The sequence below is a fragment of the Micropterus dolomieu genome, linkage group LG05 (assembly GCF_021292245.1).
Source record: "Micropterus dolomieu isolate WLL.071019.BEF.003 ecotype Adirondacks linkage group LG05, ASM2129224v1, whole genome shotgun sequence".
In the NCBI taxonomy this organism is placed as follows: Eukaryota; Metazoa; Chordata; class Actinopteri; order Centrarchiformes; family Centrarchidae; genus Micropterus; species Micropterus dolomieu.
In genome coordinates this window covers 7533323-7548855 of record NC_060154.1, presented here as the reverse complement: position 1 = coordinate 7548855, position 15533 = coordinate 7533323, and the positions used below count along the sequence as shown (strand labels likewise).

The 15533-nt window shown below is 38.8% G+C and overlaps 2 protein-coding genes across 18 annotated transcripts in view; one reads left to right on the top strand and one right to left on the bottom strand.

Moving 5' to 3' along the window:
- dock7 (dedicator of cytokinesis 7) overlaps positions 1-10887 on the top strand; it is a 61883-nt gene extending 50996 nt beyond the window's left edge. For all 14 annotated transcript variants that reach the window (XM_046050048.1, XM_046050047.1, XM_046050034.1 and 11 more), the window contains 4 exons: positions 205-348; positions 453-559; positions 957-1124; positions 2465-10887. In XM_046050048.1, the coding sequence (XP_045906004.1) occupies positions 205-348; positions 453-559; positions 957-1124; positions 2465-2507 (462 nt within the window). In that variant the 3' untranslated portion in view covers positions 2508-10887. The remainder of the gene's footprint in view (positions 1-204; positions 349-452; positions 560-956; positions 1125-2464) is intronic.
- Positions 3434-14805, bottom strand: usp1 (ubiquitin specific peptidase 1). Of its 4 annotated transcripts, none has more exons than XM_046050052.1 (9): positions 14467-14805; positions 13740-13969; positions 12436-12580; positions 10889-10990; positions 10452-10618; positions 9146-9870; positions 8033-8191; positions 7145-7346; positions 3434-6336 (listed from the first exon to the last, which is right to left on the bottom strand). In XM_046050052.1, the coding sequence occupies exons 2-9, from the start codon at positions 13898-13900 to the stop codon at positions 5541-5543; spliced, it is 2457 nt and encodes an 818-aa protein (XP_045906008.1). In that variant the 5' UTR covers positions 13901-13969; positions 14467-14805; the 3' UTR covers positions 3434-5540. The 4 variants fall into 4 exon arrangements, with proteins under 4 accessions (XP_045906008.1, XP_045906005.1, XP_045906007.1 ...); XM_046050049.1 differs by having other exon boundaries at positions 10452-10621; positions 14467-14804; XM_046050051.1 differs by lacking the exon at positions 14467-14805 and adding an exon at positions 14132-14300 and having other exon boundaries at positions 10452-10621.
- Between the last annotated feature and the right edge of the window lie 728 nt (positions 14806-15533).

Here is a 15533-nt window from a genome sequence, read left to right as displayed (position 1 = left end):
TCTCTTGATTTCTTCTCAGAGAGCCAACCACGCCATTATTACATATTTACATTTTTTTATTTTTAAAAAACATATATTAGCTTATCTCCACCTGTGAAAGGATAATAGTTTAAAAATTAGGTGGTAATAAAAGGGAGCTGTATTATCCAACTCTCACTGTGCGCCATGGTCACTAAAACTGCTTGTCTCCTTGTCACTTTCCAGATTATATCCACACCCATCGAGGTGGCAATAGAGGACATGCAGAAGAAGACTCAGGAGCTGGCCTTTGCCACCCACCAGGACCCTGCTGATGCAAAGATGTTACAGATGGTTCTACAGGGATCAGTGGGCACAACTGTCAACCAGGTAAAGTTTTCTAGATGTCAGGTATATAAGCTTGCTTTATTTGCATTGGTACATTGGGCTGAGTAAAGTTGTAGATGGATAATCATATTATCTGTTTTCCTTAGGGTCCTTTGGAGGTAGCTCAGGTGTTCTTGTCCGAGATCCCCAGTGACCCGAAGCTGTACAGACACCACAATAAGCTAAGGCTCTGCTTCAAAGACTTCACAAAGAGGTATGGACTATGGATGATGACTCACATACCTGTGAACAGATGCAGCATGTTGGAAATGATTTAATATGGAAGCACATTAGAGAGACACATGAGAACATTATCTTGTAATTAAGAGAAATTAGTATCTTATCAGAGTTATGTAATAAGTCAAAAAGCTGCTGTTGATGTTGCAGAGTGTCTGCCTCTCGTTTCATGGGTTCATTTTGATTTCTGGGCAAAACGCAACACTTCTTTATTTCTAATGGCTGCTTTGAGAACTTCACCAGTTAGCTTAAAAGTGAATGTTGAATTACACCTAGAGATGACAACCTTAACATGACTAAATGCCCCAGTAAGCTCCATCTACAGTGTAGTACAGAATCTACCTGCCAGTGTTTGATGGACTTCTCCGCCAAAGGTGTGAAGATGCCCTGCGAAAGAATAAGAGCCTGATTGGTCCAGACCAGAAAGAGTACCAGAGGGAGTTGGAGAGGAATTATCACCGGCTGAAAGAGGCGCTGCAGCCCCTCATCAACAGAAAGATCCCTCAGCTTTATAAACCTGTGCTGCAGGTCAACTCGCACAGGTAGGACTGAACAGGGACACTGTGTGTGTGTGTGTGTGTGTGTGTGTGTGTGTGTGTGTGTGTGAGAGAGAGAAAGTGAGCAAGTGTGAGTGTGGATAATGTTTTGGATGGAATATTTTTTATTTAACCAGGTGAGTTTCATTAAGATTAAAATCTCTTTTGCAAGAGAGACCTGGAACATTAAATCAGTTGTTTTGTTTTTGCCTCTGTAAAAATCATGCAGCAAACGGACAGCTTGACAAGGTAGTTTGTGACACTGTTGTGAGTCTCTATGTCCTGTGTTTGTATTATATTTTACGGTTTCCAGCAGTCACTGAATTTCTGGAATGTAAGGGCAGTTTAAAGCTCCCTTCCAGAAAAGAATTTTTCAGCAATACAGTATTATCAATTCATAATGGCAAGTCTACTAGTGAAGACCATAAACTTTAAAAAAACAAAACAAAACATCAACCTTAGCAAGTAAAGAATGAATAGTGCCATTTAGTCAATGTGATTACAGCCTAACATGACATATGTAAATGCTGATCACAGTGGGAATCTGATATTTGTCTTTTACCTCAGTCATATAGCATGTGGATTTTAAACTTTGGTTCTACAGATGAAAATATTATTGGACATTTTAGTCCTCCCAGGTTTGCTATTCTCACTTCTCACATACCAGATTTCTTAAACAATGAAAATAGCAGTTTTACCAGCCTACATTATGCCAAAATCATTGTGCTTAAACAGGGTACCCGCGGGGTCTTAAAAGTATTTAAGAAGTTTTCAATTTTACATTAAAAAAATAAGGCCTTAAAAGTATTAAATTTCCATTACAAAGTATTTAATTTAATTTACAGAGTTCTTAAATCTTTTCTTGTCCTTTCGTAGGATTCAATAAATGCACTAATATCATAAATATTTTTTATGTGTGTGACTTTACAATTTACTCCGTGCGGACTGACCATAGATAGTATATTACTGGACGAAGCCACCCCGCTGATTTGAATGGAGAGCAGTGAAGCCAGTTAATAGCCAATGAAATACTACTACAAGGCTACTTCCTGTTGGCACCATTGTCTACTGCGCATGATCGCGCAGCATAACTGTGGTTGACGTAGAACAACGGCAGAAACACCGTAATTCTGGTAGCTGCATAGCTGCGCCAACAAAAAGTCTCATGGCTCAGTGTGTTTGAAGTTGGCATTAGATTTCATCCTAGGTGGTATTAAAAAGGTCTTAAATTTATCCTGGTGGTACCCTAAAGGCCAAATCGCCAAAATCACCTTCTTGATCAATGAAAAACTCTGATGATCTTTCTGTCTGTAAATGAAAACATGTTCTTTTTTCCTGACTTCCAGAGATTCCTTCAGCAGAATGAGTCTTCGCAAGCTTGACTTTTAAAGAGGAAGAGAATACAGGCACGCACACACACACGCACACACACACACACACACACACACACACACGCATAACAGAAATTGCAATATTAATTTATTCTTGAGTGTAAATAGGAGTTGGTCAGTGTTTCGGAGCGTGTGCTAAAAGACAGGCTAAGGTGTTACAGTTTGGTACGTCATTCCAGTGTCTTAATTTGTTTACAGACAAACTTACACAATGAGAGGGACGAACAAGTGGATCTTAAATATTAAAAAGATACCTTGGCATTTAGAATTTTTCTTTGCTGACCATTTGTCGTCACACAAGGGAGCAAGTCTTTATATTTGTCCCTATGTTACCATTAAAAGAGCTAATATTAGCCTTTACTTTTGAAACCAACAGAGCGTTCTTCATATTCTGTGGCCTGTTAGTTTCCATCAAGCAGATTCTGAAATCCCTTTAGCGGTTAAAGTGCCAAAAAACTTTTTTTTTTTTCGCCACATTTTTACGAGTCTGCAGAGAAGATTTTAAAAATCAAGGTGTCTATTTAATTATGTACTGTGTCAAAAATCTGTATTAATTTTCATGTGTGCACTTTTTTTATCACGGTGTAGCAATGCATTTTACAACTTGAAAGTTTATGTAATTCAAAAAAAAAAACATGCAAAAAATGGTACCATTATTTATCATGATGCTTTATCGTTTTTAGTTGAAATAATGTTTTAAAAGTTAGGTACTTCAAACATACTTGTATAATTTTATGTAGTTTTGTTTTGTTTTAAATATTTTACTAAATAAATATTTTAATGTTCAGTTGGCGTACGCTGGTAAACCTCTTGCTTCCTAATGTGTTTTGTGTTTATAAAGGATTGTTATGTTGGAGACAACAAATCAGTAGGATGTAAGAGTATCACTATCTTTGGCAACAATGAAAAGGACTGGCAAAGGACTTGTGAAGGTAAAAACTTTATTGCTGATAGTATGAACCTGCCAACATAATAGAATAACAGCTGGAATGAGGTACAGTTTAAAGGAGACAACACTTATTGAGGCTGTTGTCACATCACATTAAACCAGATCTATAAGCACTTTGTTAAATTCCAAAACTTGCTTTGGAAACCTTTCCCAGTTTTATGATTTATAGCGAAATAATAGCCCGTAGGTGTTACTCACAAAGCACAACTAGATAACTGATTCAATCCCTGAAACTGCCTTTCAAACAGTCTGCTGCATAACCTGAGATGAACAGTTTCACCTGTACTGATAATTTTACTCCATAGGCGTAATACTTACCATATTTTTCACACCTCAAGATGTGCAATATTATTAATTACCAAAAAAACACTAAACAAGCACAAAACTATAATCAGTAGGAAAGTCATTAGAGCATTCACAGGAATAAGTTCATAAGCTAGGAACAAGTTCTGAGAGCAAAATCGAATCACACATTTTCTCCAGCTTGTTTGGCTGATTGTGAGCACCTGAACATTTGTGAACAAAAAGACATGTTGAAATCCGGTTGCTGGGATCAGATTTGTCTGGAAAAATGACCACACCTGGGACAAGCGTAATATTTGAGTGCGGTAGAATGTTAATTCACTGCAAGTCAAAGCACTTAGTTCTGCAATGCTCTGTTACAGTTAACACAATTAATACAAACTGCTGACAGTGGAAGTATGCAGCTATGAAATAGGCAAGCAGTCAGATCCATCCCGCTCAGATGTCTTAAAATTGGTTGCACATGTGACTCTTCAAACTTGTTATAGTCATATGAATCTGTCCCTTTGCACTCTCAATTTGTGCTTGTTTAATTGTTTTGTCTTGACCAAACTTTAACAGATCCTGTTCTCTAAAGAACAAGTGCAAAAACAGAACTGAAAGCGGGTCATGCTGTGGGAGTCTGTCTCACTGAGAAGGTTAGATTTACTCTGTATACTAAACCCTCCTGTCTTTGACCCTTCCCTCTCGCCGAATTAAGCAACAAACCCTTAAATAAACAGATCCACATTTGCACATGCAAATTGTTATGAAAGACTGACAAGTTTTTCATAACCTTGCTAAATGTGTTTTGACTCAACATGATAGCTTAGTATAGATATAAATTTAAGAGTTTCATGTATCTTCACTCTTGAATTGGCACCTTGAAAAGGCTCCTGAGTGAGAAATAGCTGCTGCTGAGCACCCTGCAGAAACTGAGTATCACTAGTACCAACAAAATATGTACAGGCTTGGTATATAATAGATGCTTAACATTTTAGTGTGTTTCATGTAAAAATGTGCTGTTACAAAATCTTACAAGCCAGGCCAATACTGTAGGCTTTTCCAGCATAGATTCCATCAATTTCAGGCTTCAGATCTATGAAACAGTGTTCATGTTCGTATGCAAAAATGTTGGAGTCAGTGCAAAAGGTGAGCAAAGGCTTTTTCTTAAACCTGCAGAATATTGTTCACTAACATCATGAAGCATGTTATGCATTGCTTTGCAAGTAGAAATGATTTGTCTTATTTGGCTTTTAGTTGAGTAATCTATTCCAAATATACACAGCACTGACAGTGTTCTATAAAAAATGAAATTAAAAAAAGTACAACATTTTGCATTTTCATTCGATAAAATTTTAGTCCAAAAGTGCTTTTCCAAATTGTAAAAAGGAACTGTACAAACATAACTGAGAAAAGAAAAAACACATGCAACTGTTTACAAAAGGTAAGAGTCGCACCCAAAAAATGTTTCTAAAGGTTGAAGTCATCCCTGGCATGTAGAAAATTAAATCCCCATTTGTCAGAGGGTTTCTAAATATGACCAAATTGGCTCATGGACATTTGAGGCGAGTCCTGGAATACGAGTCCATGAGGTCTAAATATCTTTGGTCCCACAGTGAGACCACAGTATAGCTGTGAGGTTTTCTGGGCTGAAAATTATCTCTAGTTCAGGTGCTAATATGGCAGCCACAGTATTTTTTGGCACTGTTTGTTGTATTGCAAAATACAACTGTCCTCTGTCTGGGTGCTCAGCTGCCAAAAAGCCTGACAGGCACAACCCTCCCCCTTGTGTTCATGTTAGTGCGCAGGTTCTTGCATCCTTCTGTAGAACAGCAGGTAAGGTGTCGATGAGCAGCATTTGTCAGGAGAGCAGGCTCGCAGGAAATCCTCCTCCTCAAACAAACGCACCTCAGAGTCATCGAACAGCAGCCATTTGCCCTCATATTCAAGGAGGTTGTTCAAAGCCTGCTGCTCCGTGGCCTCCACCCCACCACAGGAAGTCATCGATGCCTCCTCTCCTGCTGCAGCCTCAGACTCCTTTTTAAGTCCTGCTTCAGTATTCTGGCCCAGGCTCTTGATGGTTTTTCTCCGTTTGGATCCCTCTGTTGCTCCACTGCTGGCCGCTTTCTCTGTGTGTTTGCTGTTCCCAAGGTCACAACTAGACAAACTCCTCTGGCCCCCCAAGAGTCCAACCCCCCCCTCTGATAGCTTCTTGCCTCCCGCTTTGCTGCTAGCCAAACTCGCACCTCTCTGTCCCCTTGCATTCAGGCTGAACGACACCTCCCCATCATCGTAGTCCAGCTCTTCATCTTTCACCCGCAGTCCCTCCTTACTTTCCTTCTCCTCTTCCTCCTCCCCCCCCATTTCTTTTTTGTCCCGCAGCCAGAGCTTCACATCTTTCAGATCGGACATGCGGACGTATGCGGTATAGTGGCCGCTGCTGATGGTGACGCCACTGTGCATGACCACGCCAAACAGCTCATAGTGTTGACCCTTTGTGGATGAGGGTCGAGTGCACCACTCGTCCAGAGACAAGGTCAAAGGCGTCTGCAAGGGAGTGTTCACTTTAGACAGACCTGCATACGGGTCCAAACTAGGAAGGAAAGAAACCAGGAGAGGAAGGGATTAATACCACACATCTATCACAATCACTGTATTCAAAAGGACAATTCTGAATTTGGCTGAGACATTTCCTGTGTAATACCAGACTTTATTGTATGAGAACATTATTTAAATCCACTTGTATAAATAGTGTTTTATTGATTATTTATCAATACCTATTTGATTACAATGATGTTGCCAATGTGAGCAAACAAGCCAAGCAGCCTGTGGTTACTACTGTAACCACTGAGGGCAAAATCAGTTCCTTATTCAAATATAACAATTTAAATTTTTATTTAGGATACAATTCTAGTTTAAAATCCATTTTTAAAAATGCCAAGTGCAGTTTTTTTTTATTAGTCTGATTACCTGTTAATAACAAATTTTTCTCTCAACTTGCTATTAGTGTAAGCATGTTCTACTTAAAAATGCAACAACATATACAGCACATTTTTTCAGATGCAGACTTAAGCTGATGATACACGGAGCAACTTTTAGAGCAATGGTGCTGGGCAATGTTGCTGTCAATAGTAATGATTAAAGATTACAACTGTAATCCCCCCCGTCCCGCCGCTATCCCTTCAAAACATAGTTGGACTTGCTACCAGCAAGATTGCCCAGCAACATTGCTCAAAAAGTTCAACTTTTTGCTCCCTTTAAAACGTGTATTTCTGTCAATATGTGGCCACTGCAGGACAGAAGTTACTCTACAGTATTTTAGAAGACAATACTGAAAAAAAGAAGAAAAAAACCGACTGAAATACAAAAAAGTTAAATGTGTTGACAATTCATCAACTCACTCTAAACTGTTGGCAGAGAAGCGCTTCAGGTGAATTGTGATTACTTCAGGAGTTTTGTTAAACAGCAGACTTCTCTCAGCCTCTGTGTAATGATGACAGGTCTCACAGAAGTATTTGTCCTCCCCAACGATGCGCTCCACTGAAGCAAACTGGGTGATGGCCCATTTCAGAGTCTTCAGCTCTGATTTAGGATCAGGAGAGACTGTGAAGAGAGGAGACACCAGTTATTGGATCAATTATTTGGATATAAAATACTTTAACAATGAACTGGGCAAGGTTTTCATGTCTGTTTGCAATGTAACTGCTGTTTCTGGTTAAACAAAATGGATCTTATGGTGGCGGTGTAACTCAGTGCGCAGCCAAGTTGCGCTTAAGCGTAGTAATACAGAGCTTCTACAATTGAAAAATGTAGTTGCAAAGGAAATGGCTGTCTGACGGCAAGGTAAAGCACCAAAAATATTGTAAATATAGTGTACACTTGAAGTGGGTTTTTTTGGTGGCTAAAATACGATTTGCTGCTGCCCTTGTCCACAGCAGTACATTCCTTAGCTTCTGTGCTGGTACAACTCTGCTTCCCCAAAGTGGGGGTGCCCTGACAGCCATCTACTGCAGGTAATACACTGACTCTGTCTGAACCTCATACAGCCACACTTCAGAAAATCCCAAACTACCCCTTTAAAATGAGCTGCAACTAGGTAAAATTACTGGTTATCTCAATGGAGTATGGTTGGCTGTAACATGGGTTTATTTTGGTCCAAGATGATGGTGCTCTAGAGTGACATTTAATGGCAGTGAAATGTCACTTACAGCTCCTTTAAATTATTAGCTAGATTGTTTGCAATAAATAGATTGTTTTTTGAGGCAAAGAGCTGTTGTTAAAATCCTCACCCTCGGAGGGGTCGTCTGGGCTGCTGGGTTCATCATCGAGCACTGGGACACTGATGTCCTGGAAGTCCTCTCTCCTCTCTGTGAAGCTCTCACACTCCAGACAGCGAGTCCTCAGAACCAGTTGGCCTTGAAACAAGCGCTCCATCAGGTCCAGACCATCTGAATATAACAGAAATGGCTGAGTGATCTGTTATTTTATGACTGAAAACATATGCAATGAATTGGTCTGATTTCCCAAGCCAGAGGTTCAACTGAGTGACCAGGAGTCAAATTTTTTCTGTTTTCCCTTCTTACTCTTTAACACTCTATTCCAACTGTTTGAAAGCTGCTTTTAAAATAAAATAACCCAGAGAGAGAGAACACTAAACCAACATCATAAGAAGAATATTTTGTACATTTTAAAGTTAAATGCATTAATTTGGTGCAAAATTTTTTATTTAACTTTTAATGGACACCTGTAATATGTTTTGTAATCTTATTTCCATACTGGACACCTTATTTTGAAAACCAGACGACGTCACGTGTATCCTTGTCTCTCTTCAGCTAGGACTCTCATACTGCAACACTTGTCTTTGTAAAGTGAGAAACTGACAGGATAGAAGTCACTAACCTGCCTGTCAGCTCGCACTGATCCGTTTCAGTGGATTTACCATAAAGGTTTTAATACGTGTGCACTCCAAATTTAGGCGCGGCTAGCTTAATTGCCTTCTCTCTAACGCGTGACAGAAACAGACCGTTAACGTTACCGTAGTTACCTCGAAAGAAAAGTGGTTGTCTTGAGTCGGATGCCAAAGTGTGTGAGCGTGCGAGCTTACAGTAGCGCCCACAAAACACAATTTTAGGTGTCTGAAATGTTATTATGGAGATGTGTAAAAATATTTGTTTCATTTTGAAACTATGGCGGAACAAATTAGATTGTGGTAGGCCATGGTCTCGTTAATTAATGGGAAACACTGGTTACCAACCTGTCAGTTTATCAGTTTGGTATTTATCAATTCTACTCAATGAATCCCTCATTTTCTGCACCTGGCAAAACAGATCACCCATATTAAAATTATTTATAAGTTTAAATATCTTTCCCATGTCCCATTCCTCATATTAATAATGTAATACCTTGATGTTTCATTGCCTTCTTGTCTTCAGCCATATCTTGTGGTGATCTCTCCTCACTGGTCTTCTCATTCTGACTTTGTTCGTCCGTCAGTCCGTCCTCCTGCTCTGGTCTGTTTTGGTTCTTCACAATCATGGAGCTGATCTTCCCCACGCTGCGGAACTTGGAGAAGATACTTGGTTGTTTCCCAGAAGGCCTCAGCCAGCTCAGCCTAGTTTTCTTCTTTCGTTTCCCATCTGCCTCTTTAGATGCCTTATCACTTTTCCCCTCACCATCACTCCCGCCTCCTTCCTTCATATTCAGTTTCTTCATCCCTTCATCTTCTCTGTCTTTGTCTTGGGTGCTGTCAACTGTGATGTCACTGGAGGACCTCCTCTTGGAGCGAGTGAGAGGTTTATTTCTAACAACAGCATCTTCGTCAGCATCGGATTTCTTGGACGTGACAGATTTTGGCTTCTTTTTGGCATTTCCCACTTCGGTGTCACTCTTTCTCTTGCCACTGACTTGGCCGTCCTCTTCTGTGGTAGTTTTGGATTCCGCGGCAGAGCTGCTGGAACCCAATTGGACTCCATTCTCAACTTTAACTTCAGTCACATCCTCACCTTCCCTCTCCAACTCCTGCTCTTTTCTGATGGTTTCACAGGCCTCTTGAATATATCCCAGGATGCACTGCAGCACCTCTTGGGCATCATGCTGAAGATAACCTTCATACATGGGGTTCAGCTGCCTGCAAACACATGTAGAGCTGTTACAATTAGTTCACTGGTGGAAAAATAATTAATGATGAACTTTTGCCTGTTTCAGCTGTAGTGGTATTCTGAGTTTTGATTGTTGCTCAAAATAACTTTGTAATTTTAACATCAGTTTGGGTTTGACAACTTAAAATGGGCATCATTTGGATTTTTATAGACTAGAGCAATTAAATTTAAAAATCATAAAAACAATCATGCATTTATCAAAGCAATGTGGTCATACTCATTTCTCTGGGAAGCAGAGCTTCATGCTCCTTGAGAAGCTGTTAAGTGGTAATTTTCATTTTAAATACACACTTGTGCATTTAGTTGTTTTTTGATTACAAAAATGTCACAATAGTGGTGATAACAGACGGTGGTTTAAGAAAATGTTTCAAAAGGTTCAAAGTTGTACTCATGTATGTTACACACAAACACAACCTGTTTAGGATTTTTCTGTACCAGAAAAGGCATGGCTTTGTCCTACACTGCTCATTAATCTGAGTAGTAATGAGCTACTTTACCACATGAATGTAAGACAGCCATTTAGGTACAATTTAAATAACCACATCATTACCTGAGCGTGTTGAGTATTTTACGAGGCGGTGTGGCGAGTTCTCCTTCACTGAAGCTGTCGGGGTTTAACAGGAAGCTGGACTGCAGCTGCTCCACAGATGTAATCAGACTGTTGAAGCTCCCAAGGAGCTCAATTTGAGCTGGCAACGCCTCGGCTGCAACATCTGACTGCTGAGAATGTGGTTGAAGAAAGAAAATATACAAATAAAAAGTAAATGAATTATCTTTTAAATTTACCTTCATATATAATATATATCAAATTGACAGAATTACAAGAACACTAGTGTTTGATTGTACTATAATAACGGCTCTAAATTTACATGTGCAAAGCTTATGATTGTTAGTGGTGTTTACTGAATATTGTAATTTCTGAAGCCATGGTTTGCAAGTGTACTTTTTTTTTTTTTAAATAAAAAATGTTATTTGTATTGCACCGACCTCTTCACATTTATCTGTTTCTTCCTTTAATTTGTCTTTTCTTTTTGACAGATTGTACAGGCTCTTTATGCCTTCTCTGAGCCCTGGGCAGTAGTATAGCACCTGCAACAATCAGACATCAACATGATTAGTCATCATATTTTTACCTTGACTTCTTTACTTTTTCCTAAATGACACTTTCAGAGCAGGAGGTCACGGTTTGGGGTCGCATGGAAGAAACCAAAAACTGACATTTTGAACATATGCATAAAAAAAAAAACAAAAAAAGTCATTAACATTTTTTCCTTACAAAAGCCCAAAACTCTGACATTGTTAACTTTTTAAAATATGCAATGGCTTATGTTCTCTGCAGGATTCACAATGATAGGACTTTTACGACAAATTGTAATACAACATAATACAATTTAATAGCCATTTCCCAGAAAAGTATGAACAATATCAACAAAACAGTAGGGGTGATAAGGCCTTGACTTATTTACAAAGTGCATGAATTTATTTACATATTTAACATGAGGTCAGTGGTGAGTGGCGGAGTAGTAGAATTTAGGATTGTTCTGATAAAATTTGCTTAAATCACATACAAAAACGTTGTATAAGGAATTATTCTACATATGTAAGGCTAAAATAATTGTTTTAAGTTTCACTATGTAAGAGAAATTCAAGACTTATTTAATACATAAGCCTTTTTAAGACTGCAAATACCTTGTACATTGTCAACGCAGTACACAAAAATAACACAAGTAGTAATACAACACTGAAGAGTTTCCTGCTTGCATACTGCAGAAGAGGTTACCTTACTGTCTTACTAATGGCCTGAAGTAAGAGTTGCCTTAGCACATGTTGCATGTTCTTTCCTCTACAGGGGAAACGTCTTGTTCCAAACAAGAGATGAAATACGTTCCCACAGCTACAGAAACTCTATATGAACAGCTGTAGCAGACAGACGTGCCTGTCTGTCTCTTGTCTATTTATATCCAAACACTGCCAATACAGATAAGCCACAGATGTGATTTGAACACACATCAGTTACAGAACACCATGACATACAGTATCAAGGTTCAACAATATTCTTAGTGACATTTTGTTTCCTACAGCAATTATTTCCTGTTAAGTTATGAAAAGTAAAACCTGCAACGAAGTTCAGTGATAAATGTGGATCACAATTTATCAGTGTAATATATGACATGACACAGGAACTAGGGGTGGGAATCACCAGAGGCCCCACGATACGATATTATCACCATCCATTGCCATTGTATCGATACAGTATTGCCATGGCAAATATCACGATACTATGCTGTATCGATTTTTTCCCCCCAACCCTAACAGGAACTGCATTTCAGAAGATAGGCACAGTCCCTTTAAAAAGCCCTGGTTGTCTGTTTATTTCTGAGTTATTCAGTCAAATAAATGCACTTCCTTTGTGAAGCACTATCCTTTATATTCATGAGTGCAATATGTAACAATCACGCTTCTATATCGATGTATGTTGTAGTCTAACTGCCATTAAAGTGTACATCCACTCTGTCTTTGTGGTGATGACCCACCTGTAAAACACTATTCAAATAGCAGGTGTTGCCCAAGTTGTTGAGCCCCACAAAAGGCACCAAGTTCTCTCTCTTCTCACACGGCAGGACAAGGCCAGGTGAGGCTGGACATGGAGAAGGACCAGGGACCACCTGATCACAGCCACTGAATGGTGGAGAAGAAAACCATGATCAGCTACTAGTTACATGTTTTTTTTTATATTTACAGTTTGCTCAAAACTCCTACGATAACATAATTATTGCATCACAATAAGATTTCACTAATAGCTTATCAATACATTAATGTTCTGAGTATGTGGAGAGCAGACCCAGATCAGCCCTCTATCCCTTGATCATAAATATTCAGGGACAGTTCTCCCATTTTACAACTTGCCTTGGCTTCCCAGCATTTATCTGACATATTTAAAGGTTTTATACAATCCTATAATTATTCAAATATCAAGTTTTAGTAGGCTTATGTGGTAGTCAGGGTTTCTCAGTGTTGTTTGGCTAATGAGACTACTTTTAGTTCTTTCCCCAGTCAATTTTGAGCCGTCAGATCATGTATATAAATATAAAATCAGCATCAGCTTTATTGCCAGGTATGTGTACACATTCGAAGAATCTGAATCTGGACTGTACCTTGCTCACGATGTGCTTACTTATACAATAATATCAGAGACAGGCTACAGTATAGAGAGAACACACACACACACACACACACACACACTAAACAAAAACAATAGACAGATTGAGACAATAGTGAAATGAGCAGAGTACAAAGTAAATAATAATTATTATTATGTACATGTCGGAGGTGGTTGAGATATACAGGTGCACATATACATACATACATACATACATACATACATACATGTCCACAGTATTATGTGCAGGTATTGTGTACTTGAGGTAGGTGGATTTGGTATAAAGTATATACAATATAAACAGTATGAACAGCTCTGAAATAGAGAACGAGAGAATGATGAATAAATAATAAATGGTAACCAGTAAACAGGTGGTTGATAAGGAGAATATTCTCCTTTCAAGAGCATGGACAGGGATTTAAGGAAAATATGCTTTCCATACCAAATTATAAGGTATCTGCATCTACATATCCCTCATGATGTCCTCACAAAGCCTGTTAAGTTAGCACAGTGGGCATAGAGTGATTGAAACTGTGTGAAATATGTTAATGTGCGGCTACTCCATTCCCCAAAACATGCCAGTCAGGCACACCATTAATCAGCGAGGCTGGGCAATAAAGCAGTATTTTGAACTTTGTATGACCCCAAATAAATCCCACATTGACAGCACACACCCACCTTGTCTCAGGCTCAACTGCTTTGGGTTCTTCCGCTTGAGGCTCAGAGAAATCCAGAGCCCGTTTAGTTTCTTTCTTCTGGAGGAACTTCAGAGACAGTTTACTCTTCTTGATGGGGCTGCCCGGCGCCGCCACAACATTTTCACCCTGCAGACCTGGCATCTTTTTTCCACCTAGTACCTTGAGGGTGATATATTTTTTCCACCTACTAAGATGCAACAGCGCACCTCACTGGCAAGAAAGGGAAACAGAATTTATTTTCAATGGGCGCCATCACAGTTCAACGAGAACTATTGAACGTAACTTACTAAGTTAATACTGTGCAGTTATGTAACGACCTGGTACACCCAAACGCTAAATTAAATAAATGTAGACAGCTCCTCTTTAACTTACTAAATCCAAACCAATTATTGAATGAACAACGTATTAAGTTAGCTGGCTAACGCTAACGTTAACTTGTTTTCAATGCCCCCCTCAACTTTTAAAATATAACAGCACACATTCACGTTGACAACCGTTAACGTTATAGCGTTAAGGAATAACTTAGCTACGACGTAAGTTAACAAATAGTGCACAATAAACTGCCGTTGTTGAGATAAACTGGGTCAAAACGGTGCGGTGAAGAAGTGGGAGGAGAAAACCAGAGAACAGGCAGCAAGCCGTTTCTAACAGTTCACAATTACAGGAAACACACTCTCAAGAGGAGTCAAAATCATTTGTACTTTTACCTGAATGAGTCATTCCAGATTGAAGTTTAATATATTTCAAGGATTATCCAGCCTTAACCGTCTTTAACAGGAGTATTAGACGATTCGGACGGTGCAGTAGAAGTTGGCGCTTTTTCCTGCTGAATACCCACTGGCTGCTATATCGCCGGTGAAACACCGCGACAACATCAAAACGTCCGGCAAAAATGTCCAAATAACGGCCACCTCATTTATTAAACGTATTTCAAACTGATGCGCAAAAGTTTTTCTGCCTTCTGTACAATTATATAACCGCAAAGACTTACATTCCAGACCTCAGGCTTAGGCTGAGTCACCTATTTTTATTTAGGCCCCTATAGCCAGTTACAGAAGCCATTTTTGTAGTCCTTTGTCAAGACGCGTCAAGCTAGAATGAGTGACACTGGCAGTGGCAGTTTAGATCATTCTTTCAAAGTAAAAGGGAATAAGTAGTTGGTTAGTAAATCATGTGATCTCTAATTGGGCTTAATAAAGAGTCAAATTAAGCTACAACTAAAAAAATAACTTTGAAACTGCTCTAAGATTTTGAATGCAAGACTTTCACTGATAAAGTCTATTTTTAATATGTTTTATGGAGACTTTCACTTATTAAAGGACTATTAATTATTAAGGACTAGTTTCTATGTAATGTTAATTTCAAATGTAGACATGGTCAATTATACAATTATAGCCTTCACTGTTACTTAATTGGATACTATGTATGTGCCTAATTTATTGCATAAACCTTCAAAAACCATTTTGAGAAGCAGTGGTCATCTGTTGAAAAAGGTTACTGATGACTAATTTAGGCTATTTAAATGCATAAATAAATTAACCAGAGAATATTCATCATTAAACTGGATACAAAACACAATATAGTGAAATTAGTCTGATCATCCAATATTGACAATGAGAAGTCAAGTGGGGTACTGAAAAAACAAGCAAGAACATGGGATCAAATACCAATGGGACACTGGAAAAAAAGTTAAATGCATTCACTCAGAAATGACAGCAGTTGGGTTTACCCAAAATCCTTATAGGCTCCTCTAAAATGTCTCTGTCTGAACCAC

Coding starts and splice junctions, on each gene's coding strand:
- usp1 (XM_046050049.1), bottom strand. CDS start 13,900: ATGCCAGGTCTGCAGGGTGAAAATGTTGTGGCGGCGCCGGGCAGCCCC. Junction 10,622..10,888: donor AAACAGATAAATGTGAAGAG/GTCGGTGCAATA, acceptor CCACATTCTCAG/CAGTCAGATGTTGCAGCCGA. Junction 8,192..9,145: donor GAAGGCAATGAAACATCAAG/GTATTACATTAT, acceptor TGTTATATTCAG/ATGGTCTGGACCTGATGGAG.